At 43.3% G+C, this 14,861-nt stretch overlaps 2 protein-coding genes across 2 annotated transcripts in view; one reads left to right on the forward strand and one right to left on the reverse strand.

The window, feature by feature from the left end:
- The window catches only part of TIMM23 (translocase of inner mitochondrial membrane 23 homolog (yeast)), a 17,494-nt gene extending 16,279 nt beyond the window's left edge, over positions 1 to 1,215 (forward strand). The window contains exon 6 of the mRNA XM_010011049.1: positions 564 to 1,215. Within this exon, the coding sequence (XP_010009351.1) occupies positions 564 to 679 (116 nt within the window). The 3' untranslated portion in view covers positions 680 to 1,215. The remainder of the gene's footprint in view (positions 1 to 563) is intronic.
- Positions 1,216 to 6,740: 5,525 nt separating this feature from the next.
- On the reverse strand, positions 6,741 to 12,243 carry NCOA4 (nuclear receptor coactivator 4). The gene is made up of 9 exons (XM_010011050.1): positions 12,093 to 12,243; positions 11,497 to 11,637; positions 11,293 to 11,381; positions 10,701 to 10,809; positions 10,041 to 10,112; positions 9,256 to 9,402; positions 8,022 to 9,032; positions 7,451 to 7,540; positions 6,741 to 6,876 (listed from the first exon to the last, which is right to left on the reverse strand). Exons 1-9 carry the CDS (start codon positions 12,231 to 12,233, stop codon positions 6,871 to 6,873), a joined length of 1,806 nt encoding a protein of 601 aa, XP_010009352.1. The 5' UTR covers positions 12,234 to 12,243; the 3' UTR covers positions 6,741 to 6,870.
- Positions 12,244 to 14,861: the final 2,618 nt, after the last annotated feature.

The raw sequence follows: 14,861 nt of genomic DNA on the forward strand, positions 1-14,861 counted from the left end.
AGACACCAAAGCAGTAATAAGTTCTATGTGGGGGCGCTCATGAATCTCTGGAGCCCAGGGTCATGTCCGTATTAGCTGCTGTTACGTTTATTCCCTCCTGCCCCTTTCTCCTTCCCCCCAAACCTAATTGCTGTAACTGACAACTATTATTATTATTATTCCTCATCTGAAATCCTAAATGGAGGAGTTACTAAAGCAGGAAGAGATTGTATCTATATGTAAACACCTGTGCTGAGGACAGATGGAACAGATACAGTAGGACTTGGGAAAAGCCACCTTTGCTTCAAGCGTTCTGCAGCAGTTCACTGCGGCAGTAGCGCTAACATAGTTTGAGAGGAAGTCATACCAGCCGGGTTAGTGTCAGGATCAGGAATGACCTTTCTTGAGTCTGGAGATAGGTTTGAGGGTAGAATTAGCACAGGTACCCTTTCTGGAAGTAACTCAAAAGAAGAAAAACTGTTTCACTGAAGTGCCCCTGCATTAACAGCTGCTAGGAAGTTGCTGTAGCTGACCATTCCCTCGGGTGTAACTTTAACGTGTTTCCATCTGTGTTTCTTCTCCAGGTGGAGTGCGTGGGATAGCACGAGGTGGCATTGCAGGTCTGACGCTGACTGGCCTCTACGCTCTGTACAACAACTGGGAGCACATGAAGGACTCCATAGCTGGGCAGTCCCTCTGAGCAGGGCAGCCAGCACGGGACAGAGGACATGCTTGCATAGTCACCAATTGAATCAGTCTCAAGACCTGTCTGGTGCCCCCTCCTATTTTATTTACCATTAGTGTGAAACGGAAGGAAGCTATGCTGGGAAGAACCTCTTGACACCATGTAGCTGGACTGGCCCTTTCCTTCCTGCCAGCCAGTTGCTGGAGAGGCAGCAATATTTCTTGGACCTGCAAGTGAACAGAGTGGCCACCAAGATAGAGTCTCCCTGACACGCTCACCAGCTAGCCCTGGGCCAGAGCCACAAGGCATGCTCAAGTCCCATAGCTGTACTGCTGCACTACCAGGTCTGGTTGCATGTGCTACCACGATAGCACTGCATAATAAAGTCCGTGTCCATAGAGCTATGGTCTTTCAACGTGCATTGCCCCAGCAGCTGCAGCCAGCAGGAGCCTTGAGTGGCAACTGGCACAAGGCAACGTGTGTTACTCTGACAGCACAGGGTAAGCTGTAAAAAGGGACATCATCATTAATAAAAAGGGTGGTACTTGTGCAATACTGTTCTATGCTTTGCTGTTCCCGCTACTGATACGACAGATGTGCCTGATCAAGTGACTTATTTACAGTTTTGATTTGAAGGACCAATGTGATAAAATCCCGGGGGAGTTAGTGGGTGAGGGAAGCAAACTGACAGGCTGATTGTCTCCTGATGTGAGGTTATGATGAGGCATACTAGAGCTTGACTCCACTCCCTTATTTGCTCTAATAAGTAAGGAGCTGGTGATTTCTCAATGAGGTATCGTTACTGTTGTAGGAGAGCTGCGGTGGATTATCAGAATGCTGATATTCTGGGTGCTCCAGAATCTCAGAACTCATTTAGCCAAGAGTTAGACAGAAAGCAGTATAAAGACTCCTCTCTCATTGCCTATTACAGGATTTTTAATTAGTGACAAGCTTTTTGCCCCAGGTATGTTTGTAAGTTATTGGCAGAACGAAGACATGTGAACCTACACGTTCTGCAGCGTTAAAATACATATCAAACATTGTTTGCAGATAAACTAAACAGTAAGTTGTGAATTAGTTCAGTGATCAGAGTTATTGTATAACAGCTCATTCCTTTCATTTTTAAATAAACATGTAAATAATTAAACAGTGTGAAGACAGGGCAAAGTTAAAAAAACAAGAAACTTGCTGCTCAGTAGACAACTTAATGCGAAACAAGAGTTTACTTTGAGCTCTGCCTACTGAAACAGCTCTTGAGAACTGTGTTATACCCAACAAAATCAAAACAATGAAAAAAGCAGAAAAAGTAGAAGGAAGGTGATAGCTCTTACCTTCCTCCAAAAAGAAGCACAGCTTTGCTAAGTAGCCTCTTCAGGAAGAGGTGGCTGTGGATAAAAGCTTTTCTTATAGAGGAAGTGCTCTAGGAAATGACCCTTCACAGCTGAACTCAATTAGCTTCACTTCGGTACCAGGTCACAGCAGGTGCTTTTGCCAGTACTTAACTATGTAGCACTTAACTTTATGTAGCATAAAGGAAAGAAAATGGGCCTTTTCTCACCCCGTTTGTAAGTGCCGTTTCTTGTTAAGCTGTACGCTCCTCTGTCTGTGAGCTGTGTAGTACTGTTGTGGTGTTGGAGCTGGACCTTCTACCACACGTTTTTCAAGGGCTGCACCACCAAAGCAGTGGTCCCCTACTTGCGGAGTGCAGGAAGGAGACATAGGCACGAGCTGTGCGGTGCTGTCACTTGGGGCACTAGGAGGACACGTGCACTTTCTTCCTGAGCTTTTTCTCCCCCATCGGCATCAGTGAATTCCTCCCCACCCTTGTGTCTTGGTCGCTGTTAATAGGACTCCTGCATGCTTGACTCTGCTGGATGAAGGACTTTGGGGGCTGATGGGCAGGGGTTGTGTTTTAAGTGTCAGAAACTTAGCAAAGGATATTTTAAGTTTTCTAGAAACTTTTTCAGGACTGAAGCATAACCCGGGACCTCTCTTTCCCGTAACTTGAATGGGAAAGATGTGAAGCTTAACAAATGGTGCACAGGAGATCATGCAGGGACAAGCTTTTGTAAGTTCAAAGTTGCCATGACCTTAAGGCTCTGACTCTTAGACAACTTAGTGTGTTATCTGGTCTGCGTTAACCTCATTTTTCCTGGAATTGCTTGCCTCAGGGGCAGAGTTGGGTGCATTTTGCTGAAATAGCTGCGTTTCCAGGGCTTCTAGAAGCTTTGGTTCATAACCTGTTTGTATATGGAGTCATCCGTAAGTTGAGCTATGAAATACAACCAGCACAGAGGCAGCAGTGAGGGAGGTGAGTTGTAATTCTGGAGTACAGGGAACAGCTTTATGATATTCTGTGTTGAGACTTACCGTGTTCACAATTTAATAGTGAACAATCTATATAAAGTTGCTACTTAAATCTGTGACCAGAAGTGTATTCAAGTTCAGTTAGGAATAAAAGGAAGCAAAATGGGGTTGCAAGCAGGATTTGGCAAGCAAGTTTTAGTTCTGCCATGCAGGATTACATAAATGTGAGCTAACAACCTCGGCCGTCTTGAAGAGCAGTGCTTTGTCCTCTCGCAGTGCCAGTTACGGCATCTAATTTTGCTGATAGAGCCAAGACAGCTTTTCCATGCTGCAGCAGCAAGCGAGGGAGCCTGAGACAACGGCTATAATGAAAGCTTTCTGAACCTTGTAAAGCTGCTTCTGTGTAGTTTTTGGAACAGAGAAAGGCAAACCACTTCCAGCATTCCCTGCAGCAGGTGACCTCTCTTAAGTTGGGGAATTTGTTGAAAAGTCACTAGTCATGTGGCAGCATCTCCAGCTTCCTCCATGAACCAGAAGCTGCTTTTCAAAACAAGAGACAGGTATATGCTGGGGCAGAAAAATGATCCGGTGTTCATAACCTGTGTTTCCTCTGACCTCATCTGGGACTGAAAAGGAGAGGAAAATCCTTTTTTATGCTTTAACAGTAGGTTACCCTGTGCTTAATAAATTCTAGATAGGAAATTGGTATGTTTTAAGTGGAGCTTTGTGTACTCTCTGGGCATTGGACTGCACTGTTGAATGCCAGGCACTGCAAGGAGACCAAGGGGTACCACAGCCTTTTGGTACTTTCACAGCATCGTTACTGCTGGCCTTGTGTTCCCCTTGGGTGTCCCTTCCCCCTATTTCAGGCACCCTCTCTCCCTGTCCTGTGAGAATAGCCCCTGACTTGCAACAGCAGGGTTATGTCTGAGTTGAGTGGCCTGCTGCCCTGCTCCATGTGGGCACTTGGGAGGGAAGGAGGCCTCTGCTGCCACTCATGCCCTCCTGCTCCTTTGTGTGTCTAACAGCAGAAAGGCAGATGGCTTTCTTGACGTGGGGAAGCCTGTACCAGTAACCCCATCAAGCGCTGGCCTTTCCCCCTCTCCTCTGCTGCCTGCAGGCTGGGGCCCCTGTGCGATGCCTGTGGCAGATGTGAAGCGCAGGGGTGTAACAGGTCCTCATCAGGCACGCTCTAAGCTTGCAGAGTCACCAGCACAGACATTACGCAACCACAAAGCACTTCAGTTATTTTGCTCAGAAGCAAGTCAGGAGGATTCATTTGTTACAGAAACACGGCTTCTGGGAGGGAGAAGCAGGAAGTAACCGCTCCAGCTCCACTGGGAGGGAGAGAAATGGAATTAAGCACTGCTCAGTACAAGGCATCTGTCTGATAACCTCGGCTTGTTCAAAGGAAGGTCTCCACATGTTTGAGAAGAGCATTCTTCTTGTTTTTAGGAAACGTTAAGTATTACTACGCCCCTCCCTCCCTTCCTCCCCTTGAAAGCTAAAGACTCAGGATACATGTTCAGGAGTTCTGCACATGGCTGCTTCTAACAAAGAACCTCTAGTCCATTTAGAACACCCACATGTGAAATTCAAGGTATGGTGGTTGAACAGCTGCCAGGCCCAGCTGTGTGCTGCCTCGTGAGAATGTTCTCTGCGTGGTACAATGCAGCCCAGAGTTTAAGGAAATGGAAAATCCTCAAAGGAGGAACAAAACATGCAAGGAGTCTGATGCCCAAAAACCAGGAGAGCAGAAGCACCAGAGAGGAGACAACTTCCAATTGCACAGCGCAACCAGAGACGTTGCACAGCCATGGGAGAAGAGGCTACTTAGACCCATAGAGCCTCCTTAAGTATTCCAGAGCTGTAAGAAACACGTGTCACGTTGTCTAAATCTGCATTCCGTGCTGCAGTGCAGTAACTGACAGGAGTTACCCAGGTGTGCACCTGGTGCCTGGGCTCTGTGCAACTGCGTGTCCTGGAGAAGGGATGAGATAAAGCAGGCGAGTGCAGTCGGGGGCTGGAGACGGGGCTGGAGCCACATCCTAACAGCGTGCCGCAGCGGGCCGTGTGAGCCATTGCACAAAGGAGACGTACCACAGACTTCGGTTGTAATTATTTTTAATGGAAAAGACTAATCAATGTTTTACATAAATATCAATTAGTGATAACGAGTCAGTTGAGTAAGTAAAGGAATACATACCCCCAAGTTTTAAAGGCTCGTAATGAACTGACGAAGTAGCACACAATGACGACTACAAGGAATTATAAGGTGGGCTGCACGTCAATCAATCACATTTATTAAGTTCAACTGCTAATCAAATTAGGCTGTTGCTGGAGTTAGTCACAGTGCAGTCTTCCCATGCAGCAGCAAGGATGTGTTCAAAGGGCAAAGAGAACTTCAGAAGTGTTTCTGCTTTCAACAGAAAGCCCTGACTACGGAAGCCCGAGCACCTCCGGTGGTCTGCTGTTGTGAGCCCTCTCGGGGCCTCGTGTCAGATGCGCAGTGTCCCCCTCTCAGACTAACCTCATTTTGAAACAAATGCACGGGTTCTATCAGAGAGGAATATGTTCACACTGCAACGTGGTACCAATGTTGGATCCTGCTAGTAATTTCTCCAGGGTTGGGAAGAACAACAATCACTTTTATTCCCAGGCAGGGTGCTGGGCTGGGAGAAGGGGAGGCTGTTTTTATAGTCATTAAGAGCCATCTGTAAGTGAGTAGAAGTTGCACCAGAAACTATATAACTTCACAGTTTTTCATGCAAGCTGACAGGCGTGATCCACATTTCCAGCTGACATCTCCACACTCGTTTCTACAGGCTCAAAATGCTAAATAGCTGAAGAGGTATTGCTTGTATTATGTCCACACCTACAGGAATCGGAATTACCCAACCCCACTTTCATACGCATAACAACACGGAATCCCACAGATTAAATATCCTTAAAATGCACCAGTGGGAGCCACGCAGCTTACCAAGTTAGTGTTTCCCAATTAAATAGCATCATATCAATCTGACAAGAAGGCATCTAATTCCCCAAATATTACCTTTAAATATGATGTGGCTAAGATGCCTGCTTTCTAGTGGTTTAGTCAATAAAAGTTCATTATGAATTACCTAGAACCAGCAGAAACATACACGTTTCATATTATAGCTTTTTCAGTGAAATTCAAATAGTTATAAAGTGCTGGAGACACAGTAGGATCTGATCTACTGATGCATGAAGGTTAACACCCTACTCTGTTCTCTGAAAGGCTCAAAGATCTGTAAGAAAAGTTTTCATTCACAACTAAGTTATTGATTCTCCTGCCACGTGTCAGGTCCCATAAATTCTTGCCTTTTTCAAAATCTGGACGACACACACTCAGCCAGGAGATGCACCTCTACAAGATGCAAATGGAAACTTTAAAGGTCACAATTGCTTGATAAAAGAAATTGCTTCCAAATACAGCCTAAGTTATCCTGCAATCCCAGTAAGCTGGAACCCAGCTCAGCACAGTTGTAGCAGCTGAAAGGAACAGCAACACTTCTGAAGTTCCTGCCAAGGGTGAACGTTTCACAGCACCAGGGAGATTTTGCTTTATACTTGCACTGGCTTCAAGTGACAACCCATTAAAAAGATTCACGCAGTCCCATAACAGATACGAATTTACTAACACCTCTATAGTATCAGATTGTTTATGCTCAGTGGATTTACATTTCAGAATTAATCATGACCAAAAGGCATCTTCTGCACTGTAACTCGGTTATGCGAGTAATCTTTCTTTTTGTTATAATTTTAAAAGAAAAAGCGGATGGCCAAACACAAAACACAAGAACTCAGCTGGCTGCAGTCACTCAGCGTGATGTGCGATCAATTGGCAGGAAGGGGACGATTTCAATGCCTCCGGTTCTTCACACCTAAACAAATTTAAAAAGAGGTTATTCTCTTTGATAAACCAAAAGCAACACTTTTGGAAAAAAAACATGTGAGACACCCCCTGGGAAAAAAACCCCACACTAAAATACTTCCTAGAACTGAGTATCTTGCCTTCTAGGGTTTGCAGTGCACCTGCTAAGAAGGACTTCTCCGTGAACTTCAAAAACAATGATAAAGAGTTATCTCAGCAGAAGGGAAAAACATGACGTCAGCTGTAAATACATGACTGAGATAAGAGAGAAGCTGCCTGGAAATTTAGACACTAACTGCATGTTCTAGTTACAGCAGTTACCAAGATTTTACCAAGTGTCTATCAGTTGAAGAGTGATCTACTCAAGAACACAAGTAATTCTCTTCCTGGCTTGTGATCAAAAGAGGAGGAATGATGAAAAACTAGAATGTTCCAAGCTGTTAAAAAGTGTGGGAGGAATCACAGTGCTGTTAAACATTACATTTTGAGAACTGTGAAGATGCCAGTTAGCTGCCAGTGCCCGTATTCCGTACCCCTGAGTCATGTTTAGGCTCAGCTGTTCTCATACGTTCTGTGCATCCTACCTGCAAAGGAGTCTGATACAGCCATTTTTCTTTATCTCCACTGAGTTTCATACAGGCAAAAAGGTCACAAACTGTAGGAAGGCCAAAGTCCTGAAAGAGAAGTCACCTCAATTACTGATCTCCAAACATAAATACATTCATGTTCAAAAACATGTACGAGGCCCTTAGTGACGTGGTTTAGTGGTGGACTTGGCAGCCCTGGGGTAAAGGTTGGACTTGATCTTAAAGGTCTTTTCCAACCTTGTCAATTCTATGATCCTACAATTCTGATGTATCTTCACATTCTGTCAAGTGTTCAAAAAGAAAATAAAACTGACTTCTGAGACTTTGAGATACTTGCTTCATTTAGTAAAACATACTAACTTGTTTTGCATTAAACACTGGCCTCATCTGCGTAACTAAATTATAATCACAAAAACATTACAAGAGCTAAGACACCTAAAAACTGTCAGTCAGTATTGTCCAGAAGAGCTACGAATTTAGAAGAGGAGGCAGGCATTGAATTTGGTAAAACTATAATAAACCCGGCACATTGGCTTAGGATACAGCAGTAACAAAAACTTATGCTCACTTGTGCTTTCTTGCGTAGAAGCCATTTATCTTCTGCTGGAGGCGGGTTAGCATTTTCTGGGTTGTTTGAAGTCAACACCCAACTATTTACGTTCAAGGGGAGGTGGAATGGGGCCAAGAGGTCTAGGAAAGGACTCTTGAAACTATTATCCGCTTTTTCCCTACTCGCCTTTTCTTCTGCCCCTTCTGCTTTGAGCTCAGCCTTGGCTAGCCAGCTTGTCAGAGGCCTTTCAAGCAATACTTTCAAGGGTTCTGCAATCTCTGCCGAGTAATCTGCTTTCTCTGCACTAACAGGTTCCCCTGTGAGCTGCTGCATGGGGTTAAGCCAGCTATTGGTAGCAGACTTGGCCTTGTCATGCTCAGGGTTTGGTACATCTTTCTGGCTGACTGGAATGCCGTTTTTATCCTTCCCTTCCTTCTTCAGAAGCCATTTACACAGAGCCACTTTTCCACAGTTTTCATCACACATGCATTCTGAAAAACTGGCACACAGCTCATTAGCTTTGCACACATCTTCCACTTTAAACGGGGCCTGGGGATGCTGAAGAAGCCAAGCATTCACAGCAGATGTAGTGGGTGATTTCTTTCCATCAAGATGCTCATTCAGGCACTTCAGATTTCCCAGGTTCTCAATTTCCACACTTTTGATCTGGCTGCCACAACAACTGGTACATGTTTCGGTTTTGAGGAGCCAATCATTCAGATTAAATTCTTCCGTAAAAGGCTTGAATTCATACTTCCATTTCTCATCTGAAGCAGCGCTTCCATTTTCTGTGTCAGGCGTGAGCAGCCAGTCAGAAAGGTCCATCTCTTCTTGTCCAACGGATTCTAATGCCTCCACCTTTTCAATAGTGGAAAAGGATGAGCTGAAAGTAGAGGTGGAGTCCTTGTGGCTAGGGGAGTCTGTCTTCCCAGCAACATCACACTGGTGATTCTGCAGGAGCCAGTTTTCCAAATCTTTCAGATTTCCCCAGGCTTGCTCAAAATAACAAACTTTGGAAGAATTTAAATCCTAGCAAAGACACATTAAAATGCACATATTAACGCTAAAAGACAATGTTCAGTGACCGTTTGCACAGTTACACCTTGGAGCACTCTGACAGCAAGCGCAAAAGTTCAGCATAAGGCAGAGTGAAGAGAATTACAGAAGGTTTGATTCCCACCACATTCTATCTGCAGTTGGAAACTGTGTTTTCCCCTTGATTAAAAACTAGGTTAGCACATAAAAGGCTTACCTGGCTGGGCTCTGACACATAGTTTTGCGTAACCCATTCTGCAAGATTGGTGCTGGGAACATAAGGAGCCTGGCAAGCACCCAGAGGTCTGCTCCCAAGTAACCAGTCGGCAAGTGAGGCACTCACTGTCCCACACAGTGTCTTCTGCTGAGAAAGAAAGTTCTTGGTTATGAGAAACTCTTAACTGCCGAGGCAATCTATGGTGAACATCAGAACAGGCATTCAACATGCACTAGTATTTCTGAACCAGAATCAAACCCAGCCCCTTCTAAATAAGTAAAAAGCTTGTACGACTTTAAACCACTGCACTGATAGTTTTGTGATCCCAGATTCTTCAGAGAGCAAATGACAAGAAAGTGAAGTGACAGCTTGTAGAATGCACAGTTCTGACACTGTAACACTCCTGACCACAACTCCCAATTTGCTACCCTCTTCACTGAGGCTGTTTCTGTGCAGAGCCCAGTATAAGACAGCCCATGAATTTCTGCATTAAAAGGAATCAGAGAGTTCCAACCCTCCCTTGACAACATCGAGGAACATTCAATTAAAAAATTCTGACTGACAGTATCACTCCAAACTCCCACTGACACTATGTTCTTGCACATCTGTTCCTGGTGCAGTGACAACATCAGATCGCTACTGCTGACCACAGTGACTTACTGGCTACTTAAGCATGTTAACAAACAAACAGAAGTCATTACTCAAGCAATCTAACCTCTTGTGCTTGAGTTCTCCTTTCCCTTTTAATACAATTAACCATTCACAGACACAAGTCTTAATCTTACCTGCTCACAGTTTATTAGGGCACAGTTCTGCCCTGGGAACCAGGGAGAAGTATTCTCTCTCTCTGAGGTTTGCTGTAAGGAAAGAAAAGTTCATTTGAAGCTCAGTTTTGTCCAGTTTCAAGGATGTATTTTACACCAAAGCAGAAGTAAAGCACAGTTAAAACTCACTGGTTCTTTGTGGCTAACAATTTTCTCAATACTTAAAAACAGAATGGAAAAAGATTTACTATAAAAACACAACCTTCAGTCTGCTTCCTTTAAGAGAATTACCCCCAATAATACAGGAAATACTCTGCTTATATAAGAAGCCCACAATATTTATATCAGAGAAAGCCATCTATGATGTGTAATCATTAATATTTGAAGAAAACTGTAACATTAATTTTCAGTTGCTGGAATAGAGTAAGAATACAAACATTATTCCCTCAGTCTCTGCCAAAATATATTAAGATAACATGTACATAACTAGATCGAAGGTCAGTCAAAATCAGAACTACATGCAGTAGTTAACAAACCACTGGGTACACATTATACAGCCAAAACTGTGTGACTCATACACAAGATCCATTCAAGCTATAACCAAAAGTAGAAATATCACTTGGAATATATTGCAATACTGCCTTGGATTTTTTCCCCATGTATTCCAGGGAAAGTGCTTACCATCGTTTTAATTGAACCAAATGAGGTAATAGCCTGGCGAAGGTAAGATGTGTCAGCCTCAAAATTCAGGATGGAAGACTCCTCTGGTTTAAGAGTAAGACTCTCCAGTCTGAAAGAGTAAGATGGCAGTTACAGAAAGAAACTTAAAAAAAGAAAAATTACTATCTTCTTATGTTTTGGGAATCAGCCTGTTATTTCATAAAAAGGCTTCCAAATAACTGAGCACCAATTAGGTAGCAAAAAGACTTTTAGTACTTGCATAGAGATGCCTATCCACAAACCAAGAACAGAATAAATTGCCAGCAAAACACAAGTTTCTTCTTACTTCAGTTGCTATCAACAGCTAATATTTGAAATAATCTGCACAAATGAGTACCTCCCCTGCTCATCATAGTCCTGTTTTTATAATTTAAGATAAAAATAACGAAAGGAATCATATCTCAGACTGCTCTGAAGATCTTATTTCTAGGAACCATTAAAAATGTAGCAGGTTAGATCTATTATTAGTTCTATCAGAATTAAAAAATCAGATTCAATTAATAAAACAAAATAAATACTAATTGTGTTAACTTGCATCATAAAATACATTTACCTCTCCAGGCAAACTGAAATCTGGTTTGCTAGTTCGTTACTATAGGAGCGCTCCAGCTGATGGATAAGGCAGTTGAATTGTCCCAGATACTGCATGGGAGATAAAACACACGCTATTGTCTTGGCTTCTAAGACTAAAATTGAGAAAATACAAGAACAAAGTGTGCTTAGAATTGCAGTGCAACAATTTACAACCAAACCTTACCCAGTACAGCTGCTGTGCCTGCTGCTGCAACGCCTCCTCTTTAAGCTGCTGGATGAGATCTACCTGCTCAAAGAGCCAAACCTCACGACTGCGCAGGCATTCCAGGTGACGGCTAATGTGGCTATGAATCTTCGCTTTCACCTGTGAGGAAACATGTACCACCTCTAGAGCATCTGTCAAACAGTATGAACCAGCCTATGCTGCACTGATGACAAAGCAGTATGTCTCACAGGCAGGTGGTATTTTTGGAGCAATTTACTTCTAAAAAATGAACCACAGTCACCCACAGCACCACAGCACTAATGTTTGTAAAAGTTCCAAGGCTACCTTCAAAGAAGTATCAAAGAACAATGTTATTTGCCATATCTCTCTATTCTGATGTTTCAACCAACAGCTTTAGGAAATTCTGCATGCCTAAGCTAGTAACACAGAAATACCTTTACCAAAAGCATGACCAAATTACACAGCAAGATGCTTGCAAGTCTCTAGGAAAGCTTCTGGCCGTCATTGCAATAGAAAGTACTCTGGAATAATAAGAATTGTCATTGAAGTCATGTTAGTTATTAAAACATTTTTTACAAAGAATTTAAAATTACCTCTCGCCAGTTCTCTTTAATCTGTTGTTCTGCTTTGACAATTCCAGATATAGCTGTTTCCAAGTCCTTCTTTGCCTGAAGGCACTTTGCCAGAGGCTCGCTGCTGCAAGAATTTCTGCTTCTGTCTTGTGGTGGACTCATTCTTGAAGTGTTCCTAAAACACAATGGAAAGGAAAATTGTAATAGTTTCTGTTCCTCTTTAAAAGAGGAAGGGCACTGTACAAGGAACCATCTGCTCCACTTCACTGTAAAGGTGGAAAAAAAACCAAGAAAGACCCTACACAGCTGCAAGTTTTCTAAACACAGATAAAGCTTTCTCCAAGAGCAACAATGCTCTCTCAAACTCCTCGACCCACAGAATTTGCACAGCCACAGGAAAACCAACAGATATTTGACAACAGCTCCAACCGCAGGACCTTAGGCAACCCTCCCCTGGCATTCACCTTCCCCCTGGCTTTTACGCCTAGCCAGCAAACTGCAGCAGCCGAGGGCTGACTCACCAAGGTCCAGCAGCTCTGCCAGGGCTGGGGGAGAACAGCCCGGCCAGGGGCAGGAAATGTTTCAGTCACCCTTTTTTCAGGTACAGCCAATAAACTGGCTCCCACAGATGAGAAAATCCTAATACAGTTTGACCAACTGAAAAAACAAGTGTTGATACAGGGATCACACTTTAGGAAGCTGCAAAGGCTGAAACTTGTGGCAGCTGCCCATTATTTTGTTGTGGTCACAGCTGTGGTAACTTACTCAGCTTCAGCATTTCCTCAAGTGAAAAGGGTTCAGGTACAAAATTCCTACAGAAGTTACCCTGGTAAAGATTCTGCAAGTAAGGGGAAAAAAGCTAAATATGGATTTTTTGTAAAAAAATGGAAGCATTGATATATGCATTTTTCTAGACGGTAGGTATTTTGTTATCAAAGAGTTCCAATCCTCCTGTTGGTTTCATGGGACTCCTAAGCACTAACTAAAGATCCACAGTACATGTTCTGTTTAAAATGAGTCTGCAGCAATGACAGCTATGGAAATACCCAGCAGAATTAATTAAAGCAAATCTAAATATTTCATAGATTTTACCAACCTTCTGAAGGGAACTGAGAAAAGTATTTTGAACAGGACAGGACAACAACAGAGCTCGTATTATTGAGCAGCTATTTTGTTAGCAATTTCCAAGCCCCACGACCTGCAACCCTTCTACAGCCAAGACCCACCAGATACATATGTTGTGTATTTTGGGGAGCAGAGGGCCAGGAGTGGTTTGCAAGTGGAAGCTGACAGAAAACCAAGGTTTGTTGTGAGGAGAGGCTGCACCTCTCTTGGTTCCCTCCAGACCATGCACTCCCCTTCTCCCAGGTGCCCCCAGCCGTGAGACACAGAGTAGGCACAGGAGCCACCCCAAGCCCCTGTACACATCTCAATCCCATCCTCACTATAACATCTCATCTTCTAGGAAGTACAGAACACAACTACAAGAAAGTGACCTTGAATTTACTTTTTAAGCTTATGTGACTCCTACGCCAACTTAGACGGGGTGCAGAAGTCCAAAATATATCATTCACCATTTTGCACTATGAATGCCAGTTTTGCCCTTGTATTTGCATCCTCTGCTTCATTCAGAGGTTCAATCCTGTAAGGTTTCACGAACTTCACCTTGCAAGTGGTGTTCGATAAATGGTAAGCTTTCTCTTCATAACACCCCTTAGATTTCATCTTGCTCATCAACTCTCTCATGTACAGCTTATAAGAAAAAGATAAGTAGAAGCCCTAGCTCTCAGATGTAATCTAAAAGTATTAATACAAAGGCAGAGATATACACAAGGATGGTAGGTATATTAAAAACCGTCATAAAAGTAAACAAAAAAGTTCATATCATTATTTCATTGATCATACTCCTATGCAACAACCAAGCCAAAGTCTGAAAGGCTAAATGCAATTGTCATGTTTGCTTGCAGAGTAGATAATGTTTTGCGAAAATTATGTTAAGCTGTGTATCTATAAATGCCAAGCCCAAAGTATCCAGCATTATCATTTATGTGTTTGCTGAATTTGTGCCACTACGGAATTGGGCTCAGTGCCTGAAGAAATGCTACTTTTTCACACTTTGCATTAGATTAGCAACTTCATACAATTTAAGGACCTTACATATGCTGCTCTAATGATCTCTGAATACTTGTGCTTATTGCTTTTCTGGTTTTTCGTTTGCTTGCAAGATTCTCTCTCTCCGCAATGTATACAGAGAGAATGAATGCTGCTTTTATTCAGCCAGCCAGCTCCTGTAAAACGGCTGTTCTTATGTTTTGTCAAAAATTAGTCAGTAAAACTAACATTACTATTGAGGATAAGAGTAAATCCTTCCTTCTTTTCAATTACTGCAAGCTTCTAACAAAAACAAGTGGGGGTAGCCCCCTTTTCCTTGTTTCCCAATTACCACCAAAAAGCAGGAGTTAAGCCATTTTCAGGTCCCATGCGCCGAAGCACCCGAGATGGTATACTTGGCCTCAACACTAACAAAATACAATTGCTTCTGCAACAGGATACATGGTTGCAATAGAGTTACCGGTGTTGGTAATTTCCATGTCATGGAACCGCTTCCAACCACACGGAGCTATCCCACCGGCGGTACTCTGCATGCGCCGCCCTCGACTCCCCACCAGCTGAGCTTGCACTTACATTCCGAGCGAAGGAAGCAACTCCGCAGTGTCCCGCTTACACCGCGGTCTCCATTTTCTACCCTGCAAAAGCACGGCCTCCGAAGGGCTTCTACCGAGATCACGT

This window comes from Nestor notabilis, unplaced genomic scaffold, assembly GCF_000696875.1.
Source record: "Nestor notabilis isolate BGI_N333 unplaced genomic scaffold, ASM69687v1 scaffold36263, whole genome shotgun sequence".
Classification (NCBI taxonomy): domain Eukaryota; kingdom Metazoa; phylum Chordata; class Aves; order Psittaciformes; family Psittacidae; genus Nestor; species Nestor notabilis.